The sequence below is a fragment of the Kogia breviceps genome, chromosome 14 (genome assembly GCF_026419965.1).
Source record: "Kogia breviceps isolate mKogBre1 chromosome 14, mKogBre1 haplotype 1, whole genome shotgun sequence".
Lineage (NCBI taxonomy): Eukaryota > Metazoa > Chordata > Mammalia > Artiodactyla > Physeteridae > Kogia > Kogia breviceps.
This window is the reverse complement of record NC_081323.1, coordinates 24,191,778-24,217,489: the sequence shown is the minus strand read 5'-3', so window position 1 is coordinate 24,217,489 and position 25,712 is coordinate 24,191,778. Positions and strand designations below refer to the sequence as shown.

Sequence of the window (25,712 nt, the reverse complement as noted above, 5' to 3'; positions counted from 1 at the left end):
GAAGACTTAATTGCTTTAAAGGACTAGATTAGAAAATAGGATGTAAAATCATTGATCCCTGCTTCCAACTTAAGAAGCTAGAAATAGAAAAGTTAATTAAATACAAAATAAGCATAAAAGCAGAAATCAATGAAATGGAAATGAAAGAACAGAAAAATCAAAGCTACAAGTTGGGTCTTCAAAAATTTAATAATATTGGTAACCCCTAGTAAACTAGAGAGAAAAAAAGAGAAAAACTGGGAAATGTAGTCTGCCCAAGTAAATCTCAAGATTCTGTTAAGGACAAAGGGGAGAATGGATTCAGGAATAGACACCATTCTCAGACAGAACCTCCTTTACCTAGTCCTGTTATATTTGGCTGTATATAAGAGAGAATCTCACAACAGGGGCTTTAAAAATATCAAAGTTTATTTCTGTTTCTTACTTAAAAATAGTCATGGGAAATTTTTTTTTTTTAAGGTGGTGTTAGTATGCTGTACTAGGGCATTTTTGTATTTGACTACTGAGTTCTTAGGGAGTGTGGTATTGTGTTTTCCTTCAATATTTTATCTTACAAGAAGATATATATGTCATATTAACATTCTTCCTCAGAGACAATGGACCCCAGATAGCCTATGTACGGGACTTCAAGGCAAAGGTTCAGTATTTCCGGTTCTGGTGTCAGGTTAGTATTGGGACTGTATTTCTGTACTCCTTTTATTATGTTGCTTACACAGTCAGTGATTGTGAAAATAATTAACCTGTAGAAAAAGAGGTAAAATGTAAGCATTGGAATTTTTCTCCTATTTTTAGGTCAAAGAAATAGATTTATCCTTTAGATAATTTTTGGCTTCTCTTGTCCAGAAGAATAAATTTGAAACCATTTGAATAAGGAAACATTGCTACTCATTCCAGTACTCATTATTTTCAGATTGGAGAAATCTTCAAACAAATGAGTTAAAACATTTCTGATGTGTAAATTATAACCAGCTCCTTTCATATCTAGCATTTGATATAAATGACGTTGATAGATCCGTACGTATGTATCACTTTGATAGATACATTAGTACCTATATATGATTATATTCAGAGTATGTTTAACAGATGTGATCAATTATTTGTGATGTATTATAATAAATGTTTACTGAATTAATGATTTCTTTATGGGGTCTAAATAAAATTAATGGACTAGTCAAAGTGTTACTATGATGAATATTTTTAAACTTCAAACTCTTGTACTGGGCCTGTGCAAGCAAAAAGAATTTGAATTAGCTTTTTGAAAATTTAAGTAAAGATTTGTTTGACTCATTAAGTAATCACTGTGCATATGACATCTTGCTTTCTTCTGTTTCTTATGTATCAGATGATCTATAATTAGCATGAATACTAACAAATGCATAGTTAAACATTATTAAATAAAAGTTCATATTCATAGTCTACTTGTTACTGTAAGCAAAAAAGTAAGTAAAATTTTACCCTTTTGGTTTTTTGATAGGCCATTTTAATGGTGAGAGTTGACTTAAGACATTCTTATATTTCAGCAACTGGCCATGCCACAGCACATAAAGATTACAGTGACAAGAAAAACATTGTTTGAGGATTCCTTTCAGCAGGTACTGTTTCATCCACTTAATGGTTTGCCCCCTGGCTTCCAGCCCAAAACCTTTTGGTGCTAGCAGTTCAAACACTTTGGAATTTTTTGAGATGAAGTCCTTGAATTTTTTAAGTCTAATCTCATTGCCAGCTACCTTAGTACTTAAAATTTAGGAAAATGCAGATACCTTTGTGTGTGTGTTTTGTGTATGTGTATGTTCTGTGCTTTTGAAATGTCAGAGTAACTTAGTATTAGTTTCAGGTTTCCATTTCTAAGCTCAGTGTTTGATTTTAAATAAATATTTAAGTAAAAAAATAGGCTTTTGGTAGACAAAAGTCTGGAAGTACTATATGACCATACTGGATACAGATAGAAAAGGAGAGGAGAAGACTTTGTTTTTATACTTCTGTATTGCTTGCATTTTTATAATCATATTTACTCCTATAATTTAAATAATTTTTTATGTAGTAAAAAATGTAATTGGTCATTGATGACAATATCTAAAAATAATGTTTTTAGGAGTAATCAACAAATGTTTTAGCTGTCCTCAGAACCTGAGTTAATTTACTACTTACCTTTATTTTACAACTTTGTTTACCAACCAACTACAGCTAAGTATTAAGTGATTTTGATATATTAAAATGACCAGTGGAAAAAAATGTCTTAATATGCAAACATCCAGTTCATCCTTGTTTTATGGCCAGATCCGTGGTTGTGATTCTTTATTATCAAACCCTTATGATAATTTTGGTAGCTACAGTTTCGAGAAGTACTAAACTGAATGCAAAGGGAAAAGAGATTGTCTGAGATAGTTGACAATAGCTGTCTACTTACTTTCAGAAACAATTATATTCTTTACTAATGGAACCTCAGTTATTAATATTGAAGGGAAATGCCAGTTGGCATCCTGCTAAGTAGGAGCAGATTTTTTTTAGGAGCAGAGCTTGACTAAGGCTACTTAGAGAATTATGAGTCATTCTCTTGATCTGATGTAAGCAAGGCTCCAAGGCCATTCTCTACCCTTTGATTACATATTTCTTATTTTCATGTTTGTAACCAGTATGCAGTCACTGAGTAGTCAGTCTCTGGTGGGCCAGTCTCTTGGAACATAACTTGCTGATAGCAGTGCTGAAAAGATGCGAACATGAGTAAATGTCCCTTTAGCTATTGACACCTAGAGACTTTCACAGAATGACAGACCAGATGGTGCTAAAACAGTTTTTAAAAATTGTCACCCTAAACTCTACATCCATCCAATAAATGTGAAATAAAAAGAGAAAATTTTGATTGCTTTGGAAGAGTGACGTATAGCAAAATTAGCATCAGATTTTCTTCATAGCATTTGGATAAAGTTGTTTGGGGTAGTAAGTGTTTTTCTTGACACAGCACAACTGCTTATGGGGGACATTGCAGAGGAAACATTTCTTTTTTTCCTTCATATTAAGCGTTTGTTAAAAGGTATTATTTCAAGGTATTTTTTTCTGCGGGGACAGCAAGCAAGATCAGGGACAGCCCTGTGGTTTGGGGAGCAGCCACAGGGACAAGGAATAACCAGAAGGAACAAGAAATGAACAAAATGGATAATTTTAACTTATAACATTTCTCATTTGCATTGCTATATTTCTAGCCTATGGTGTTCTAGAATACTTGTCATAAGCACTGAATTTTTTGTTACATCTGGCATTTTCTTGTTTGAGTGGGATATGAATTCATGAAAGTCTGGGAACTGAGAGAGCCCTAGCATAAGCAGGTCACTTACTGAGCCTCTCTGGATATTTAAATGTGATTGTTCATTCTTATCCTTTCATGAAATAGAATCATTGTATGGACTTTATTCTCTCCGGGCCCTGTCATTTTTTTTCCTAAGAGTAATTAATGTTTGTAATCTTCTACAGGCCCAATTTTGGGCAAATAATTAAATACTTTTAAAAAGCAAGAACCCAAATGACCTCTTCATTGTAGCTCAATAATGGTACTGTCCTTCAAATATGAAGATTATCTTATTAACCACTGTAGTAGAATACAAAATTTGAGTAGTTTTTCCAGGTTTCCACTGAGACTGAGTTTTCAAATTAACTATATTGGGCTTCCCTGGTGGCGCAGTGGTTGGGAATCCGCCTGCCGATGCAGGGGACACGGGTTCGTGCCCCGGTCCGGGAAGATCCCACATGCCGCGGAGCGGCTGGGCCCGTGAGCCATGGCCGCTGAGCCTGCGCATCCGGAGCCTGCGCTCTGCAACGGGAGAGACCACAGCAGTGAGAGGCCCGCGTACCACAAAAAAAAAAAAAAAAAAAATTAACTATATTTTCTCTGCAGCCTCTGTTTTTCATTTCCAAGTTAGCCATTTAGTTATTATGTGTACCTTTTGGCTATAAAACAAACCCAAACCTACCCAAACCAAAAAGGACCTAAGCTCTGCTCTAAGCAAATGAGAGAAGGAACTTTGTCAGTAGTAGGATCATTTCAAAGAAAATTATATATGTATAAAGTATACAGAAATATAGATATGTATAATTTATAAAACATTATGAAACTTTAATGTATTTTCTATATGTGTGGTGTTGACCAAACCACAGACACCATTCTGTGTCATGGGGAATTTAAGTTACTTATGATGCAGGAGATTGCTAACCTGGAAGTAAGTGGTATAAGGTGTTTCTACTTTTACCAATTCTTTTACTTCTTTTTTTTTTTTTTTTTTTGGTAGATAATGAGCTTCAGTCCCCAAGATCTGCGAAGACGTTTGTGGGTGATTTTTCCAGGAGAAGAAGGTTTAGATTATGGAGGTGTAGCAAGGTAGTGATAATATGAATACTCAGAACTTAGTTCCTTTCCTCCAAAGGTATCATTACACTTTGCTTGCAAGTATTATTTTCTCAATTTTCTGTTTCAGGAAAATGAAATGTAGCAAATTTTTGTACCTTTATTAATGTTGCAATTATAAAATTTCAAGAAACATTAATTCAGCACTTTCTAAGGTACTACTAGTTGATTTCACCCACATCACTCCTTTAATCCTCAGGATAACTCTGTGAGAGAATTTTGCAGGTAATAATGAGGTTTAGGGACTCACCAAAGACACATAACTAAGTTGTAGAGCGTGGATGCAAGCTCTACATCATCAAACCAGAACCCAGTGTTCAGTCCACCACCTCATATCTGTTCCACAGAACATACAAGGCACTGTATTGTTCAGGTCACTTTCCCCATCAGAGATTCCTGATAGAGATAATAGTCATTCAGTTCCCAACTGAGATTAATATATGTTTTGAAAATATAGAAAGCTGTATAAAATAGGAGTTGAAATTATAAATTCTCCTTTCTTAATATTGGGGCTTCTAATTAAACCCCTAGAAGATAGACTCAAGCAGGAAATTGCTTTGCTTATTCCATAACAGTATATCATACCAGGTTAAAAATTTGCATAATGGTGGCAGTATGGAAAGCCAAGGACTTCATAGTCAAGACTGGATTTGAATCCTTTTTCTGCACTCAGCATAACTTGGGGCAAATATCTTCATCTGTAAAATAAGAATGATCATATCTACTTCTCTGGGATTATTGTGAAGAGTAGAAATACTGTTTATTAATATCCTGGTTCAGAGCCTGAGTCTTTGTGGGGTCACTAACTGGTGGCGACATTTGAGGGATTTTTACTTAGGTTTTGTTTCAAAGCTCACAATGTGTGAAGTAATCACAGGTAAATAACAAATACTAATAGAAACAATTTTGTATTAGGTAAAGATAATTCAGGAGGGCAATCATTCATTCTTAACTAGAAAATTAACTAGCAGTATATAAGCAGGATTACTACCAGAGGCCATAAACCAACAAGAAAGGAAATCTCAGGCACGAGCTGATACCACATATATTGCCCCAGATTCACTCTGCCTACTGTTCTGCCAGACCTTCACCCATGTTACATAGTTAATAACTATAATCTTACGTTAGTGTTGGTTGGTATTTTCACAGCATTTGAATTAGAGTTTCTCAGTATTTTCCTAATGAATGAGTAGCTTGAATTAAGTGCTTTATTGCCTCTGTGAAATTGGAAGGGTTTTCGTATTTATCTAAGATTTAGAGAGCAGTGGAACTTAATGAGCATCACTGAGGGGCTTTGTAATGGATGGAATAATGTTAGACTTGTTTCAGCTGTTCTAATCACATGGGTCAACAGTGAATTTTAAACTGGACTATGTATATAGTATTTCACTGATTCTAAGACTAAATTTTTCATATTTTAACATCTCTGAAACTGAGATGTGTATTACAATTGGAAAAAAATTTTTAGTGGTTCATCAAATAATGTCTTTAAAGTCAATAATGTCTTAGATTCTTTGAAATACACAGTATGTAAATATCTCTGTACAATAGATGTCAGTTTGTACAGAAGCAGTGAAAATCAATATGAGACTAGAGAAATATCACCATCAGAGGAGTATAGATTCCTGAGAACTTTATGGTACTGCTCTTTGATTTATTGGTATGGTTACTTACAAGATTTTTCATCCTAAATTTTCTTTTGGTTTCAGAGAATGGTTCTTTCTTTTGTCACATGAGGTGTTGAACCCAATGTATTGCCTGTTTGAATATGCAGGGAAGGATAATTACTGCTTGCAGATAAACCCCGCTTCTTACATCAATCCAGATCACCTGAAATATTTTCGTTTTATTGGCAGGTTTATTGCTATGGTAAGTGCAGGTGGAGAATTGTGTTTACTTTGCTAATTCAGCAATACTAAAGCATTGTTTCTTCAACTTCCTCATTTGAAATTTTCTCATCATTAAGATATGTCTAAGATTGGGCTTGTTATATCTGCCCTTTTCCCAGAAATATTCCATAATAGATCATATGACAGGGGAGTTTGTTTTGTTTGTTAGATGAGTTCTTCATTCAAAAAACAAAAACATTCTGAAATACAGTGAGATATAAGATGAAATCTTTTATATCTTATAAGATATAAAATTATCTTAAATGGTATTGTTTTCTTCTTGCCTAGGCTCTGTTCCATGGGAAATTCATAGACACAGGTTTTTCTTTGCCATTCTATAAGCGTATCTTGAACAAACCAGTTGGACTCAAGGATTTAGAATCTATTGATCCAGAATTTTACAATTCTCTCATCTGGGTTAAGTAAGTTTGTTTCCTTTTAATTTATCATTGTTGTGCTGGTAACGTATTCAGATTGTAAGCATGTAATTGGTTTACTGAATTTAAATGGTTTACATTAAACCTATCTCATTATTCAATATGATAAATTTTATAGAAATATCTTAGGCAGAAATGTGATTTTAGAGCATAATGTTCCAGTTTTGTTGTTAATTTCGATGTTACAGTTTAACAATAGTTATTTAAGAACGTAGTCCTTTAGTTTAAAAAAAACTCTTACATGACTGATTTAGTGTAACAGTGTTACTTTCATTTGGGCAGAGAAAACAATATTGAGGAATGTGGTTTGGAAATGTATTTTTCCGTCGATAAAGAAATTTTAGGTGAAATCAAGAGTCATGATTTGAAACCCAATGGTGGCAATATTCTTGTAACAGAAGAAAATAAAGAGGAATATATCAGGTAAGAGAGAATGCTCCTTTTGACATAGTTTTTAGCCTTTCTGTTGGACTGTATAGTACGTTGATAATTGCTTAGTAATACTAGTGGACAGTATTTCAAAAAATAATATTTGCCTTTATACTAATTATTATTATGAGAACTGCTCATGTATTATTAAGGATGCAGTACACCATGTCCTGCCTTGTAAGTACATTGAGAGAGGAACAAGAAAAGTGCTATGGGAGACATCCTTTCATCTAGCTATAATCATGGAGCAAGAATCTGTTGGTATTTAATTTGAGCCTTGATGGTTGGGAAGGATTTAGTTATGTAGTAATAAGAGCAAAAGTTACGTGCAGAGATACAGAGGCTGGAAAGCACAAGTCACAAATCGTAAATAGAGAAGAGTTGCCATGGCGTGTGATGCTGTCAAGCAGCTCAGAATTGGTAGCCCATTTGCCATGTCCTGCATTTCAGAAGCCAAGGAGAATGAAGAATCTTTAGGAGATGTTGTGGCTAATAAGTTATGATAACCCTTAAGAAAACAGAACTGTAGCCCAATGGTAGATAGAGAGGCAGATTACAAAAAATTAAGGACTAAATTCAGTAGACAGTCTAAATTTCTTTTTAACGAGTCTCACAGCAAAGCTCATGAGAGATAGGACAGATTCTTGTGAAGGCAGCAAGGTAGAGGGACTATCCTGCAGGTTAATTCAAACTGTAAACCTTACAAAGAATTAGTCTAGTGGATGCTAATGAGTTTTAATCCCCCCCTTTCTGATATATTTCAGTTTAACCAGAAATATGAAGATTTATAAAGTAAAAGAATTTTGGTCATATAGAACTTTCAGTTTTTCTCCAGAAGTAGGAGTTTTAAGGCTAGCAGTAGTGCTGGATCACTTTTTAAAATACCAATTCTGTAACTGCTGTGCCATGTAACATCATGGCATTGAAAAGAATCTCAAATTTATATGCAGATATTTTTGTGGGGAATATTTGAAGATCAGGTAAAATTTTTAAGTAAAAAGATGGTTTTCTTAGTGTAGTCTCTTATGCTTTGCATTAGTTCGTACTTCTAGTCTCAAGAGTTACTAGTTCACTGACATATTCTCAACACCAGTTCAGTCAGATAGGGGTGAGATTTCACATAGCTGCTGATTCTTAAGTTCCAGTTTCTAGATTTCTTGCCTGCTTTTTTACTTTTTAAATATTAACATATCCTCTCCACATTTCTTGTGATTAATATTTGCATGGTATATCTTCCTCCATCCTTTATTTTCAATCTTTTGTCTTTCTGTTTAAAGTATGTTTCTTAAAAGCAGCATATTCTTAGGTCTTACTACTTTTATCCATTCTGATAATTGTTACTTTTAGTTGCAATTGGTACATTTAAATTTAATGTTATTACTGATATGATTGGACTTAAGCCTGCCACCTTGCTATTTGTTTCTTCTATTTCCCAATTTCTTTTGTTCCTCCTTTGCTGCCCTCTTTTGTATTAATAATTTCTAGTTTTCTTTTTATATATCTTTGTTTTCTTCTTAGCTATACCTCTTTAATTTTTAGTGACTGCTGTAATGAATATATGCATCCTTATCACCTTTAATTAATATTATACTAATACATTAATATTACATGTAACATAATTTATAATTAATATACTACTTGTTCATTATGAGGCTCATAATAGTATAATTCTGTTTATCTCATTTCAGCCATTTGTGCTATTGTTATCATTTTATTTCTTATGTTTATAACCCATAATACTATATTCTTGCTTTAAGCAATCAATAGATTTTAAAAGAAATTAGGGAATAATAGTCTTTTATATTTACTCACATTACGATTTCTGGTTCTCTTCATTTCTTTCTGCAGATCCATTTTTTCCATCTGGGATCATTTCTCAGCATTAAAAACTTCCTTCACCATTTCTGTTAGTGTGTGCCTGCTGGCAATAAATTCTCTCAGCTTTTATCCAGAAACATCTGTATGTCATCTTCAGTTTTGAAGGATATGTTCACTAGATTTAGAATTCTAGGTTTATAGGTTTTTCTTCTCTTCTTTTTTCAACACTTTCTTTCAATAATGTCATTCTGTTATTGTCTTCTATTTTTGATGATGTGAGCCACTGTTTCTGTTGTTTTCTGGATGAAATGTATGTATTTTTCTGTGGCTTTTAAACGATTTTCTAAAGGTTTTTTAGCATTTTGCCTCGTATATATGCGCTTTTATGTTCTCCTGATTGATGCCATTTCAGCAGTTATGGAAAATTTTTGTGCTTTTTCTCTGTAGATGTTCCTTTTGCTTCGTTCCCTCTTTCATACTTCAGAGACTTCAGATACATGTATATTTAACCTTTGATATCATCCCAGATGCTGTTTATATTTTTTTCATTTTCTTTGTGCTCAGTTTGGGCCATTTTTATTGATCTGCGTTTGAATTCACTGCTTTTACGTTCATCCAATCAAATAGTCATTTCAGATATTCAGATATTCTTTAATTTCCATTTGCTTCTTTCAAGAGTTTCTGTGTTGAGAATCTTCATCTCTTCATATATTTTGTCCATCTTGTCCTATAAATTATATAATACATTTTTAATAGCTTTTCGAAAGTATTTACTAACTTCAGCATTGGGCTGTCAGTTGGCTTTATTCTATGGACATTTTCTTTTATGGGTCACATTTTCCTGCTTCTTTGCTTATGTAGTCATTTTTTATTGTGCATGGTAGAGACTCTGAGTTCTTTTCTTCCCCCCTTTGAGTTTTGTTTTGACAGGCAGTTAAATTAAGGACAGATCACATTGATTGTGCGGAAGTTTGCTAGAGCTAGTCTACTTCCATTTTGCTTTTAATCCTAAAACATAATGTTTATTCCTAGAACATAGTTCATAGTCCTTACTGGAAAGCCCAAGGTGTTTTACCATTACCTTGTGAGAATTAAGCTTAAATTCTGTCTCTACAGCCCTAGGTGGCTGCTGAAATTTCTGGTTGGGTCTTTGGCTTTCCGGTTGTTCATTGCACAGGGTCCCTTGGAGTTTCATCGTCCTAGACATGTGTACTTAGGAGTGAGCTAAGGAGTTGAAGTGTGTTTCTGTGCAGATTTGGGAGCTCCTTTTGTTTGTCTTCTTTCTTCCAGGGATTTTTCTGTAGCTGCTTTGGCAGCTTTAAGCCCCAACCTCATGTCTCCTCAGCCCAGTAATACTGTTGCTTTTAGTTTGAGTTTCATTTCCCTGTGCTCTTTGTAAACTGGGAAGTGCCCTCAAAGGAAAAGCCTAGTAAATGCGGCTCTGCTCCAGTGTGCCAGCTTCCTTCAAGAATCTTGTCCCCACCAGTTTCTGCCTGCCTTTGGTTTCTCTCTGACGCCTTCAGACATTTGTTTTCTGTAATTTGCCCAGTGTTTATAATTATAATCACCAGGAAGATTAGTCCAATACAACCTACACTGCCATTTTCCAAAATTTCAAGAGTTTTAATAAACTTTAGGACTTTGTCTGAAATTGTCATGAAGTAATCAAATGCCTAAAATAACATGTTTGTTTGCTTGTTAAAATAAATATTCTGTAATAAAACAGAAAGTTTGTATTTGATGTGATTTTAATTCTGTTAATATGTATCTATGTAGATGAAGATTAGAAGAAAATCTAATCTGATTCAATCAATATGTCCAGAAATTTGACTCAGTCAGTTGAGCACTGAATATTTGATATAAAGGAATTATTGTTCACTTTTTTGGTGTGATGATAGAATTGTAGTTATGTTTTTAAAAAACATAAAAAAATAGAGACGCAGATATAGAGAATGGACTTGAGGACCCAGTGGGGGAAGGGGAAGCTGGGACGAAGTGAGAGAGTAGCAGTGACATATATATGCTACCAAGCTTAAAATGGATGGCTAGTGGGAAGCTGCTGTATAGCACAGGGAGATTAGCTAGGTGCTTTGTGATGACCTAGAGGGGTGGGAGGGAGGCTTAAAAGGTAGGGGATATATGCATACATATAGCTGATTCACTTAGTTGTACTGCAGAAACTAACAACATTGTAAAGCAATTATACTCCAATAACGATGTAAAAAACAAGAAAAGAAAAGAAATAAAAACTTTAAGTAAGCTGCTTCAAGAAAGGAATAGCTTATACTCTTGAATCTCCCCCAGCATTGAGCATAGCATTGTGCATATTTTAGGTTAAGACCTTAGTTAATGATGAACTAACCTTGAGTTACAGAGATTTTGCATAATAAATTGTGCAAATTAAAATAAAATTAAGAGACCTCATCTTATAGAAGTATATACTGAAATATTTGTTTAAAATGAAATTATATGCTATCTAGGGTATGGATAGGTGCATAATGAAATAAGATTGGTATTGAAGCTGAGAGATCTGTACATAGGGTTCATTTATTTTACTTATATATATATATGACACTTTTCATAATAATAAAGTTTTAAAAAATTATGTTTATACTCAGAATTTAAAGGTAAAATCTAAACTTCCTCATAGTGTTTTTTATATTTATTTACCAGAATGGTAGCTGAATGGAGGTTGTCTCGCGGTGTTGAAGAACAGACACAAGCTTTCTTTGAGGGCTTTAATGAAATTCTTCCCCAGCAGTATTTGCAGTACTTTGATGCAAAGGAATTAGAGGTAATGAGTTGTTCTTCCCTCTGCAGCATGCTGGTAAATAATGCCGTCAGGTGTCTGTTTTCAACTCACTTTACCATCTTTCCAATGGCAATAGTATTTTTTATTCTGGCAGTATGTTTCTGAAGCATCCCCAGTGGTTATAAAAGAAGTCCATAATTTATCCAAATATATAAAGTGTTACCAAAAAAAGAAAAGTATTAGAAGCTCTGTCCAGTGAGTGACTTATATACCTGAATATGTGTATATATGACACCAATCATGGAAACTCAGCTTTTACAAATAATATAGATAAAATTCTTGATACACAGTGTACAAGCCAAAGCCTCCTGATTAAATTTTTGAAAGTTGTATAATACTAGTCTTAACTATGTCTAGCATTTTTATATAGGTTGTACAGTTACCTAAAGAAACCATTTGTCTTTTTCATCCCTAAAGGTTCTTTTATGTGGAATGCAAGAGATTGATTTGAATGACTGGCAAAGACATGCCATCTACCGTCATTACACTAGGACAAGCAAACAAATCATGTGGTTTTGGCAGGTTTGTCTCAGTTTATTTCTTTTGGAAGACATACCGTAATTTTTGTAGAAATTGCTTACCACATATGGAAATGAGTCACAGAAAAAGTGTACCAGTATGTTAAGGCTCCTCATTCCATTCTATGCATTACAATAAATGTATACCGATTATAACAGCATTCTTTGACTATTGCCAAGTAAGCAACACACACCTTGCACCTTTGCCCAGAGTATAAGACAACCCCAGATAATAATATTTCCCTGCATTTGATCTGAATGCTTTTGGAATTTTGTAGAACTCTCTGAAGTATGGTTTTCATCATTCATATCTCATTAAGAATTATTTAATGTTTAGAATGTGTACTTAAGCAAGAGCCTTGGTTTGGAATCATAATGGTGTCTCTTCACAAAATTTCTGCCATAAGCACATGAAAAGTTGCTCAGCATCAGTAATCATTAGAGAAGTGCAAATCAAAACCACAGTGAGACATATACCCATTAAAAGGTGGCTATTATTAAAAAAAAAAAAAAAAAAAAAAAAAGAAATAATCATCCTTGGTACAGACGTGGAGAAACAGGAACTCTCCTGCGTTGCTGCTGGCAATATAAAATGGTACACCACTGTGGAAAACAGTTTGGTGGTTCCTCACAACATTAAACATAGAATTAATATGGTCTAGCAATTATACTCCTAGGTATACCCAAAAGAATTGAAAGCAGAGACTCAAACAGATACTTGTATAACTATGTTCATATCAGCATTATTCACATTAGCCAAAAGGTGGAAGCAACCTAAAATGTCTATCAAGAGATGATTGGATAAACCAAATGTGATATACACACACACACACACACACACACACACACACACACACACACACACACACACACACACACACACACACACACACACACATATACACAGTGGAATATTGTCCAACCTTAAGAAGAAAGGGAATTCTGACATAGGTTACAACATGGATGAACCTTAAGGATATTATGCTAAGTGATGTCAGCCAGGCACAAAAGGACAAATATTGTATGATTCTACTTATATGAGGTATCTAGAATAAGCAAATTTATAGAGACAGAAAGTAGAATAAAGATTACCAGGGACTGGGGAGAAGGGAGGCAGAAGCAAGGAGATAAGTTTAATGAAATGAGTTTTTGTTTGATATAATAAAAAAGTTCTGTAAATAATGGTAATGGTTACACAACAGTGTGAATGTACTTAATGCCATTGAATTGTACACTTAAAATGGTAAATTTTTATGTTAATGTATATTTAACCACAGTAAAAAATTTTTTTAATGCCTTCTAATTATATAAAGAAATGTATGTAAAGAAATTCATAAGAAGCTGAGGTGACTGGGCTTCTGTAACAAATACAATTAGTACAGTAGGATAAAAATTCTTTATAGAAAAACATTTGGCTGAGACAAAATTCTTGTGCTACAGGCTAGAAGGCATTCTCTAGACACTTAATGTTTTGAGTCAAAATTGTAGGCGTTAGAAGCCACATAATTCTGGCAACACACACATAGCTACACCAAAACATAAAGAACGTTGAGAGACGAACATTACTGGGATATATCTTGGTCAGAATTTGTGAGCTTGATTTCATTTGTTCATAAAACCAAAAAGTCTGTTCTGACTCAACCTCTGTGTCCTTTGTAACCACATTAATTTCTATAGGACAGGCAGATCTAGAGGGAAAAGGAGGGGTGCCCTAGAAGAGCTGATTTTGAGACTGCATGAGTAAGGAGCTCTTGGGCCCAGGGCACTCTTCTTTTTCTGTTTCTCTATAAGGATGTGGTACTAGGATTGGTATAGGGGAAGGTTGGTAGGGCTTTTGACAGACATGGAGGGGCTCTACCATCTACAGTGGTGGGTTCAGTCATTTTCCAGTGCATCTGACACTGGGAGTTCGGTTAAGATTTGAAATTATTTTTTTCTTTCTTGTTTAGTATTCTGAACATCACATATGACCTATGTATCTCTTTAAATGTGCTTTTAACAGTTTGTTAAAGAAATCGATAATGAGAAGAGAATGAGACTTTTGCAGTTTGTTACTGGAACCTGCCGATTGCCTGTTGGAGGATTTGCTGACCTCATGGGTATGTCTACAGGATGACTTGTCCTATACAGAAAATTGTTTATCTCACTGCTGTTATATTAATGTGTATACAGTGTATCAAATAACAAAGACAAGTATATTTTCTTAGACACAGTTAACCTGGATTTGTGTCAACTTTTAAATCACTTTGTAATCCTTATCTCTAGAAGTTTTTAACTCTTAGGCTAGACCCCACGTTTTAACTCAGTAGGATAATGGTCTTCTATATGTGTAGATCTGTTTCTTCAGTCATATGGCAAACATTTCAGTGTCTCTTATGAGAGACACTACTATTGTTTGTATTATATTTTAATGACTTGTTTACCACTCTTCCCTGTTATATACCTGGAGCTCCTTGAATATAGATCCATATCTTCATCTTTTTATTTCTAGTGCCTAGTACAGTGCCTGCCACATAATAGTCACAGATTAAATTGTATGTTATTTTGAAATGAATGACCTTAAGAATATTTATTTTGTGACTAAATAAGTAAATTCAAGTCTTTCTTTAACACCAACTCTATGCAAGTACCATAAGAGGATAGAACTTGTGATCCTTAAGTCTGTTTCAGCTGGAGAAGAGAGAGTCAGAATTAAAGAATTAAACAGGCAGTTCTTGATACAGTGCATGGAACCAGTTCAAGACTTTAAAAGCCAGACCAGTAGAATTTGGACATTACTTAGGGTTTTGGAAGCTATGGGAACTTTTTTTTTTCTTTTTTGCGGTACGCGGGCCTCTCACTGTTGTGGCCTCTCCCGTTACGGAGCACAGGCTCCGGACGCGCAGGCTCAGCGGCCATGGCTCACGGGCCTAGCCGCTCCGCGGCATATGGGATCTTTCTGGACCAGGGCACGAACCCGTGTCCCCTGCATGAGCAGGTGGACTCTCAACCATTGCGCCACCAGGGAAGCCCTACCTATGGGAACTTTTTGAAGACAGGTGAACTTGCTGAAGCTGCCTTTTAGGAAGATTTGATAGTAAGGTATAGCATGCAGATGGAAGAGCCTGGAAATAGGAAGAATGATTAGAGCAATGATAAGAACCTGATCTTAGGAGATAAAATAGGGATGGAAAAGAAGAGAGAAATGCTAGAGAAGTTCCAAAGGTAGAATTAGGACTTGATTAGAAAATGAAATATAAAGGAAGAATGTTTACCATGTTATGAAACATGGAGAAGTTTTGAAGTATAAAGAATCTGCTGAGTTTAAGGTGACTGTCAGGCAACCAAGTAGAAAATCTCAGTGAGGGGACAGTTTTACAGGTGTTGTTAAAGCACGAGTTTAGAGGTAAGAGTAGAGAGAGAAAGTAGACTCATAAGAGCAGTGAAGCAGTGACATGTGAAGCTGTGAGAATAGATGGGCTTATGCAGAAATAGTATACAGAGAAGAGTAGAGACCTGATGCTTAGAGACATTTAGGCGTGGGACATGACTAGCCTAGAGACAAACTTAAAGGAGAGGCCAGAGAATAAATATTTTAGTCTCTCCGAAGCAGTATAGAAGGGAAGTTTTTATCTAGTACTACATAGAAAGAAGTCTCAAAAAGGATAATTTGTAAGTCCTTTGAGAATGCTCTGTAGTTTGAAAAAGAGAAACCATGTTGGCAGTTGGAGAGGTAAGGAATAGTGACCAAAATGAAGAAAAAACTGGTACAAGCTTCTCAGTATAAACTGGAAATCTAATTATTAAAAAAACAAGAACTAGGTCTTCTCTTGGGAATAATATTTGGGGTTGGATGGAGCAGTCTAAAGCAACACAAAAGGATACCTGTGGAAGACAGAGACAGACTGTGGTTCATCGAATTTTAGAGGACATTGGTTTAACCTTCCTTCCACCCAGTGTAGGAAAAGAAACTTGTAAGAGTGATATATATAACAATTTAATCTGGTGGTTCTTTACCTTATCAGATCTGATATCCCATTTTTTTAGCATATTTATAATATCCTCACGGAATGAAGTTGGTAGATGTGAAATAATGTATCTACAATCTCCAGAATATACAGATACATAACACTAACTATAATATAAAGAAGAAAATTTTTAAAAATGATTTATAAAGAAATAATATTTATTTCAATACATGTACATTTGGGAAAAACTATTAGAAGACACAAAATGTTGTTCCTATTTAGAGGAAAAGATTGGGGCTTAAGAGAAGGTCAGAAGCCCTTCTGTATAAGAATCACTGGAATATGAAAGAACAGATAGAAAAGGTAAGAAATAATAAATAGACTTAAATAAATATAAGAAAAAGAGGGAAATAACCTAAGTGAATTAAGGATAATATACCTGCCAGAATAAATTATAGCTGATCAAAGAAGAGAAAAATGAGTTAGATCTTATTTTAAAGTGTAGTGTCTAATCACGAAATTCCAGTATAGGCCAAGGCTCTGATAAGTACAAAGGCCTCAGAGACCTTTTTAAAGTTGAAATAGGCTGAAAAATAGGAAAAGAGGTGCAAGAGTCTATCTGAAAGTTGTTTCATTTAGGGACAGTGTCAAAGTAAGATTGAAAACAACAGGCAACCTGAAATTAACTTCAGTATATAATGTTTACAACATGATGTCTTACAATTCCATAAAATTTTAGATAGCATCCAGGGTAATAGTATTGATAATATGACATATTTGTAAAATAGCCTTTATCAATGAAATTACTAAAATCCTTCTTTTCATATTTCTCTGCTATTTTATTTTATTTAAAAAATTTTTATTTTTGTCTGCGTTGGGTCTTCCTTGCTGTGTGCGGGCTATCTGTAGTTGCGGTGAGCGGGGGCTACTCTTCATTGAGGTGCGTGGGCTTCTCATTGCAGTGGCTTCTCTTGTTGTGGAGCATGGGCCCTAGAGCACATGGGCTTCAGTAGTTGTGGCACGTGGGCTAAGTAGTTGTGCTTTGTGGGCTCTAGAGCCCAGGCTCAGTAGTTGTGGTGCAGGGCTTGGTTGCTCCACGGCATGTGGTATCTTCCCGGACCAGGGCTGGAATCCATCTCCCCTGCATTGGCAGGCGGATTCTTAACCACTGCGCCACCAGGGAAGTCCCTCTCTGCTATGTTAGTATTTGATTCTAAGTCTATTAAAAGCAGTCCAAACTCTACTATTACATACTAATTAGCACTATTAAATGAAACTTTCCATCTGTGTGGTTAGAAATGCTGTAATATATTGAGAGAATGTGCCAGTACATAAACCACTTAATAATTTCAAGCTTAATTATTTAATAATTCTAACTATCCTTTTTCATAATGACCATATCCTATGTTACTGGGCTTTTCACATAACTACTTGTGAAAACACTTCAATGTGATTAGATAAAAAAGTACTACCACTTTATATTTGTACTGTGTTTAGTCAGGTGGAACATGAGAAAGTTCTTTGGGTATGACTGTCTTACATATGGCAGAACAATAAGTGTGCCTGGCCCCTTCTTATTTAAAAGTCCAGTAGTACGAGTCCTTATGACCACCAGTAAATGCTTCTTAGGGAGCAGTAGTGACCTTTTTAGAAAACCAGTGCTTAAAGATAACCATTAACAGCTGACTCCAACACAAGGTAAATGAGAGGCAAGAATGGGGTGTTAGGTGTGTAAGGGTCTGCCCTATAGGACCTATAAGCACAAGCATTGTTAATATTGAATTCACTAGGTTGTTTACATTTTCTAAAGTTTTAACAGTTTTCTGTTTAAATCAAGTTTTGTAAGACAGTGAGCTGTAGTTTCCCTTTTGTGTTTAAAACTAAAATTAAGCTTTTTATGTGTTCTGTTCTTATGTGAGGTATTATTAATTATAGCATTCTGTTATTCTGGCTAAGGAATACTAGATAAAAGTGCATTTTCTCCTTTTGGGCATAAATTTACAATGTGGTTCTCAAACTCTAGCTCTCAATCAGAATCACCTGGAAGCTTATTAAAACACTATTGCTGAGCCTCACCCCCAGAGTTTTTGATTCAATTCAGTAGGCTTGGGTTAGGGCCTGTGGATTTGTGATTCTTAACAAGTTCCCTGGTGGTGCTGATGCAGCTGGATTGGGGATAACAATTTGAGAACCATTGCACTATCAAACTGTTGATGATTTCACTTTTAGGGAGCAATGGGCCACAGAAATTCTGCATTGAAAAAGTTGGGAAAGAAAATTGGTTGCCTAGAAGTCATACCTGGTAAGTAAAATCAGAAAGATTCAGTTATATGTATAACTGAATCACTTTGCTGTACACCTCAAACTAACACAACATTGTTAATCAACTATACTTCAAAATAAAAGAAAAATTAAAAAGAAAAAAAAGAAAGAGTGTAGAAGATAGCCTTTTCCCATTTATCCTGTATATACTAAAACATGTTAGAAATTAGAAATGAAATACTTTCCCCATGGTATTGAATTATTTTTAATGGCTTTAGTGAAATACTTAGCCATTTTAATTCAGTGATATTTAGTAGATTTTCAGAAAAGTAACCATCACTTTAATCTACTTTTAGAGTATTTCCTTCACCCCAAAACAATCCCTGTTGCCATTAACAATCAATCCCACCCTGAATTTTTTTTTTTTTTGAAATGTGAAATATAGAAAACTTTTCTCTGTAGGCAGAGGAAGAAATCAAGTCTAGATAGCTGTAGGGACAGCTATCTAACATGATGACAGAAATACTATTTTCTCATTATAAATGTAGTTTAACCACATTTCCAAAAATGTACAAAACTAAAAACAAGCCCTAATCTTAACTCAAATACAATATATTGGAATTCAACCTAATGTCAATAATAGTTGAACTTTATTTTGTGGGACATTTCAGTGGTCATATATATATACCTTGCTGGATATTTGTTTATTTTCCCTATCCACCCTTTTTATTTGTTTTATTGTTTGCTCCTTTGTATTTTCATACATGTGGCTTTTTAAAAATAACAGCTTGGCATATTTGTTGAAAATCAATTGACTGTAAATACATGGGCTTATTTCTGGATTCTCAGTTCTATTCCATTGATCTATATGTCTGTCCTTAATGGCAGTAATTAACATTGTCTTGATTACTGTAGCTTTTCAGTGAGTTTTGAAATTAAGTATGCATTCTCCAACTTTTTCAAGATTGTTTCTGCTCTTCTGGGTTCTTTGGATTTCCATATGACTTATAAGATCAGCTTGTCCATTTCTGCAAAGAGGTCAGCTGGGATTTTGATGTGAATTGCTTTGATCAGTTTGGGGGAGTAAGGTCATCTTAACAGTGTTAAGTCTTCTGATCCATGAATATCAGGTGTCTTTCCATTTGTTTAGGTGTTTATTTCAACAATGTTTTGTGGTTTTCATTACACAAGCCCTGCATTTCTTTTGATAAATTTATTCCTAAGTATTTTATTCTTTTTGAAGCTATTATAAATAGAATTGTTCTCTTAATTTCATTTCAGATTATTCATTGCTAGTATATCGAAATACAATTGATTTTTTTTTACATTCATCTTGTACACATATATTTTGATTTGATCTTTTCTCCCTTTTTTTTAAACTTGGAACAGATTGTGCCGTTACATTATTGTGAATAGCTTATCTCAGTCACACATGAAAACCAGCCTCATTACTTTTTCAAGTTCCATGCTTCCATTTGTTCATTTCCATAACCGTAAATTTATTTTCCCTTTGTGGATAACATTATTTCTTCTGTTGCCAAACATCTACCTGCACCTTATCCTAAAAATATAGCAGAGGGCTAAGGCTTTAGGGCAGATTCACTACCTGTTACCTTGTGAAGGTGTTCTTAATATGGCCCCAAATTAGAAGATGCCTTTAAAAACTCACAGCTAAGGGCTTCCCTGGTGGCGCAGTGGTTCAGAGTCTGCCTGCCGATGCAGGGGACACAGGTTCGTGCCCTGGTCTGGGAAGATCCCGCATGCCGCGGAGCGGCTGGGCCCATGCGCCATGGCCGCTGAGCCTGCGCATCTGGAGCCTGTGCTCTGCAACGGGAGAGGCCACAACAGTGAGAGGCCCGCATACCACGAAAAAAAAAAACCTCACAGCTAAGAATAGGACAGAAAAATTCAGTCAGAACAACATATTAGATATTAGAGCCAAAAACTTTTTTATTCTTAATGGGGCATACTTAAAACCTTTTGATAAGAGACCTATGACTCACAAAGCCTGAAGTATTTACTGTCTAACCCTTTACAGCAAAAGTTTGCTGACCACATATAGATAAGGGTGGATGGGAAAGCTTGAGAGGAGTAACATTTTACTGAATACCTGCTGAGCACCAGTACTGTGCTATATATATGCTTGTTTATTCTTCACTCTATCCCAAGAGATAAATATTGTTATTAGCATTTTACCAAAGAAAAACACTGAGACTCAGAAAAGTAAAAAACACATGCTCAGGGGCCCAGTGACAGAGCTGGGATTTGAACCTAATTTTGCCTGGCTTTAAAACCATTGTTAGGGCTTCCCTGGTGGCGCAGTGGTTGAGAGTCCACCTGCCAACGCAGGGGACGCGGGTTCGTGCCCCGGTCTGGGAAGATCCTACATGCCGCGGAGTGGCTGGGCCCGTGAGCCATGGCTACTGAGCCTGCGCGTCTGGAGCCTGTGCTCCGCAACAGGGGAGGCCACAACAGTGAGAGGCCCACGTACCACAAAACAAAAACAAAAAACCATTGTTACACTGCCCATATGATTCTTAGTATATTTCCTTTTCTCAAGCTAACAATTCTTACTTTTAGTTTTAACCGCCTGGACCTGCCACCCTACAAGAGCTATGAGCAACTGAAAGAAAAGCTGTTATTTGCTATTGAAGAAACAGAAGGATTTGGACAAGAGTGACTTCTGAGAGCTTGCACCGTCAAAGGACAAGAACTTATTTGCAATGTTTGTCCTTTTCCTTCTTTGCCTATTGCACATCTTGTAAAATTGGACTGTGACTGTTTAGAGAGTTACCTTGAGTGTAAGTAAATTAATGTTATCATTGAGATTTATCTCCCAGTGATTCTGGATTTCTTCTCAATGTTCCAGAACTCAGATCTGCAAATGACTAGTCAAAACCTTACTTAATATGGAATTAACACAACAATGAAATCTGCCTTGTCTTATTCCACTAGATTGTTTCCTTAACAAAAATTTTGTATATGTGTATCAGAAGTCTCATTTGGGAGTAGGGTTTTTTCTTTTAGAGATTCTGAAAATATGCAGGGAAGTCCCTTGGTAACTAAAATATGTAAGATCTTCCTGTTAAGCCTCATGCTAAGAGGTATTTGTTTAAAATAGCCCAGCTTCTGGGGATGTGAGCAAACTTCTGGCTTGTGCTCTCCCTCTTATTTCAGCCTGGCCTGACTGTTGTTTCTCCTTTCCAGAGCATGAAATCCATGCATCATTTTGATGTTATCTCTAGAAAGGAGAGATGTGAGACTCTTGTATCTCTCTACAAAGTAGTTTTGTTAATTTGAATTCAGAGAGAAGTTGGTCCCAGCCTGCAAATGACTGCATAACTCTCTTCATTTGGAAGTTTGTTTTAATTGCCTTGCAAATACTAAACTTCACAAACAATATTAACACTATGCTTCCTTCACTGTCTGTATAAAAGTTAACCTAGAATTGGAATTAATTTAGCTGAATTCTTTGAAGGCCATCAACAATTTTTATATGTTCCTGTATATTAATTGCATCTTTATAATTTTATCATAATCCAACAACTTCAGTTACATTTAATTATTGCAAAGGAGTTCAAGTTATAACTAGAGTGCTTTCTAATCCAAGTAGAGGTCAATGAAACATCCTGTAAAATTACATTTTCATTAGGGAGGGAGAGCTGTGGTACTGGCTAAAAAGAAGGGAGTAATACGTTTATTCGCAATACATTTCTAGTAACCACAGAAATGTATTCTGTATGTGAATTAAAACTTTTTAAATTGATAATTTCTCTGACACCTGTTAGAGTAGTTATTTCCATTCTTTCCCTTGTCCTGATCTGGGTATTCTGTTCACCTCTAAAAATTTTAACAGGTTTTCCCCGTGACTGTTAGATTGCTCTGTTAGTAACTGATTAATGAGTGCACTTTGACCTCCTCTGTGGGAATTTTTTTAACTTAGCCTGCTTAGACTCTGTCAAGATGACAGCTGTCAGAGGTTTGACTTTATGGACAGTGGGAGGAAGCTGAAGCCAGCTGAGTGCCTATCATAGCCGAACCCTGACAGCCTCATAACTCATGAGGAAAGGGCTTTGGCAGGTTTCAGTACCATAGCATGAACAAATAGCATTGAGCCAAAAATCAGCAGAGAATAGCAAACCCCTGTTGTATATGGAAAGAAAATGAATGGGGGTTTTTTGTCCCTAACTATTCTTCCTTTTACATCTTGGAAAAACAACAAAAACACTTTGCAACTTGTTTATCTGTACTCTAAAACACTGCCATCATAAAGCAGACTTATGTGAGTGAAAGGGTTGCCTCATCCAGAAATTGTTAGTGTAAAGGGAGAGATTGGGCTCCCCCCAATCCTATCCTTATTTTGATTTTATTCTACTTACTCTAGGAAATGTAGTACAGTCTCTAAGCCCTAGTTGTTTTCAAAGTAGTGACTCTGCCTTTTTGTTGGTAGGGGGCAAAAAACTCTTGCTTTTGTCTTACAGAGCAAATGTCTGCCAACTACCCATTCGTTATATAAGTCTGAATTTTGGTAATATATGGCTATGGAGATTAAGCCTTCTATAAAGACTTCCTATTGAGGTGAATGCTCACATTGAAATGTAGTTATCTACAATATTTACTAGAGATTTATGAGATTAAATTAAGAGATAATGTAAGAAAGTAGACTTTTTTTGTTCTACATAATGCTTGATGATTCATTTAGGGACCTAGAAATATTGTTCAAAAATGTATAAATATCATCCAAAAGGCTTTCTGCCCTATATTTTTAAAATACAGAATAGTTATATTTGAAGTAGTCCTGGCCCTAGTTCTATAGGGCTTGGCTATTTAATATTTTTATGGAAGAAACGTTTAGTTCTGGAAAAGGTAAATGCTTGTATATATTTTTGCAGCCTGGGATCTCCCTTACTCCATTTCTTCCTTTAATTTAAATGGCCACATGTATATGTCTTTCCCTGCTGTGTTAGGAAAATGGGGGCTGGATATCCCAAGAATCAGAGGTTATATAAAAATACTACAAATAGACAGCAGACATAAATATCTACCAAATACTATTTTAAATTTTGGTCCAAATTGATCATTTGGAAATAGATTTATTGTAAGTGTTTAATTAGAGCGATTTCTTAAATCTGAACTAAATTGCTTTTAGAGTCCTTTTTTCTTTGTAAGCATTGTAAATGCTAATAAATCCTGTTAATTTTTTACTGCATGTTATGTTGAAATAAAAACAAAGTAAAATGAGCAATTGCCTTATTCTTCTGCTCTTTTGGGAGGTTGGGGAAGGCAGCATTTCACATAGCCTGGGTCTGGAGGGAAGGACCTCACTTGTTTCATCAAATAGAGTGATTTAAAACTGGTCCAGCAGCTCATAATAATGAATTACTGCTCTGTCTTTTATGATCTTATATCAGAGTGCAGAAGAATGTAATTTCATAAGACTTACAATAACTCTATTTAAAAATCAGGTACTAGTTTTTCATCAGGAGATTGACATACCAATGTCAATTCATCTGAAATTTTAGTGAAACATGACTCACCTGCCCAAAGAGGTCTCATCCTAAATGAACTATTTCAGTCAAACCCACTCTGCCACTTTTTATTTACCTGGTTAATAATCTGAAATGTTATTAGGGATGACTCATGGAATTAGACTTCTCTATTTTTATATCCCTCATTTTGGATGTAACTGCATCCTTTTAAACTCCTTTAGGTTAACTACTTCTATTTAATATTATTGGCATCTCCAGCCCCCCTCATTTTTTTTTCTTTTAGAGTTATTTACAAAATTATTTGTATATATGCTATGCTTTCATTAACCAAAAATGGAATGGCAGCACTGGATTGTATATTACTGTATTGGAGTTCCTTTGTTTTCTTGAACTGTAATTTCAAACACTCAGGTAACTTTACAAATACCACAAGGAGTGAAGTGCTCTTATAAAGGTCCTGCAGGGGGCTGCCTCACTTGCATCTCCCTAAAAGTTGTAAGACTGTTTACAATTAAACTTTTTGGTCCTTCATTTGCACACTTTTCTTTTAGTCTTGAGTAAGGTTTTCCCCACTTGCAGGGAAGCCTTCTATGTGAACAGGTCATATAGATTTCTGCCCCTCTGCTTTTGTAAGTGAGCAAGTTACAGCCTGTCCTGTACTGTGGAGTAGATAGGAAAAAAACTAGAAAGACTCAGGTGAGACTGTATTTAGTGCCTATGTTGAAGAGAACCAAGATGAAGATATCTCCTTTTCTGGGACAATCAAGGGTTTCCCTAAGACAGGATCCCAGCCATAGGTGCTCAATAGAGAATTACCAGCTGGCTACCAAGACTTTTTCTTATTAGGAAACCAAGTGGTCATGCTCTTATTTAAAATAGATCCAGGGGAAAGATGCTAAGGGAAGTGGGTTTTTTAAAAATATCCTGATCTAACAGTAACTGGAGGACAGGTTCCTTCCAGATCCTGCAAAGTAGGCCCTATCCTATTTATTCTGTCCTATATAAGCAGCTAGAAAGCTCTAGTTTTCAGCGTGGCTAAAAAAAAGAGGGAAGACATGTTCCCCCCAGCATGAGGAAATCTTCCATGGGAAGATACATCGTTACTTTTACTGACCATTTGGCTGTCCAGCCCCAAACCCTATAAAGCATCAAACTGGGACTCAGCTATGGCTGAGTGGCCACTATTCTCTGGACTTTTAGGAAGAGTGTCTCACATTGTGTAGCTCCAGAACAGAAACTGCTGTCACTCGCAGCTCATTTCATTGGTCAATTCCCATATGTCTGTAGGGCTCCTTTGCGGTCAGGACATTTAGGGGAAGGATCCACGGGAATCTTCCAGGTCTTCAGTGGAGACCTAGGAAGGACAGTATTGGTCCCTTATGAACAGGTTCCCATTGAGCAGAGATGCTGTGGGCAGGAGGGTTTCCTCAAAGAAACTCACAGGGAAGGACCTTGAGAATTTTCAGTCATACCTGCAGATTGCTGAAAGTAGCCATGCTGTTACTTTCCTCATTTCTAATTCAGACCTATTTATCTTCTCTATCCTAGCGACCAATATCACACCTATATTTACTTAGTCCAGGACAACTGTCAACATTTATTACTATGTTCTAGACACTTAGATATGCTACATGCACTGTCAGTCTTACTGGTCACTTTCAGAGAGGAATGATTATCTCTTTTATAGAATAGAAAATAGGCTCAACGTAATTGAA

The 25,712-nt window shown here is 35.5% G+C and overlaps 1 protein-coding gene across 4 annotated transcripts in view; it reads left to right on the top strand.

The window, feature by feature from the left end:
* ITCH (itchy E3 ubiquitin protein ligase) overlaps positions 1-24,528 on the top strand; it is a 120,285-nt gene extending 95,757 nt beyond the window's left edge. For all 4 annotated transcript variants that reach the window (XM_059039029.2, XM_059039031.2, XM_059039030.2 and 1 more), the window contains 11 exons: positions 592-664; positions 1,521-1,592; positions 4,281-4,369; positions 6,106-6,265; positions 6,574-6,707; positions 7,005-7,145; positions 11,643-11,763; positions 12,199-12,303; positions 14,302-14,398; positions 18,476-18,548; positions 21,089-24,528. In XM_059039029.2, the coding sequence (XP_058895012.1) occupies positions 592-664; positions 1,521-1,592; positions 4,281-4,369; positions 6,106-6,265; positions 6,574-6,707; positions 7,005-7,145; positions 11,643-11,763; positions 12,199-12,303; positions 14,302-14,398; positions 18,476-18,548; positions 21,089-21,188 (1,165 nt within the window). In that variant the 3' untranslated portion in view covers positions 21,189-24,528. The remainder of the gene's footprint in view (positions 1-591; positions 665-1,520; positions 1,593-4,280; positions 4,370-6,105; positions 6,266-6,573; positions 6,708-7,004; positions 7,146-11,642; positions 11,764-12,198; positions 12,304-14,301; positions 14,399-18,475; positions 18,549-21,088) is intronic.
* The last annotated feature ends 1,184 nt before the right edge of the window (positions 24,529-25,712 follow it).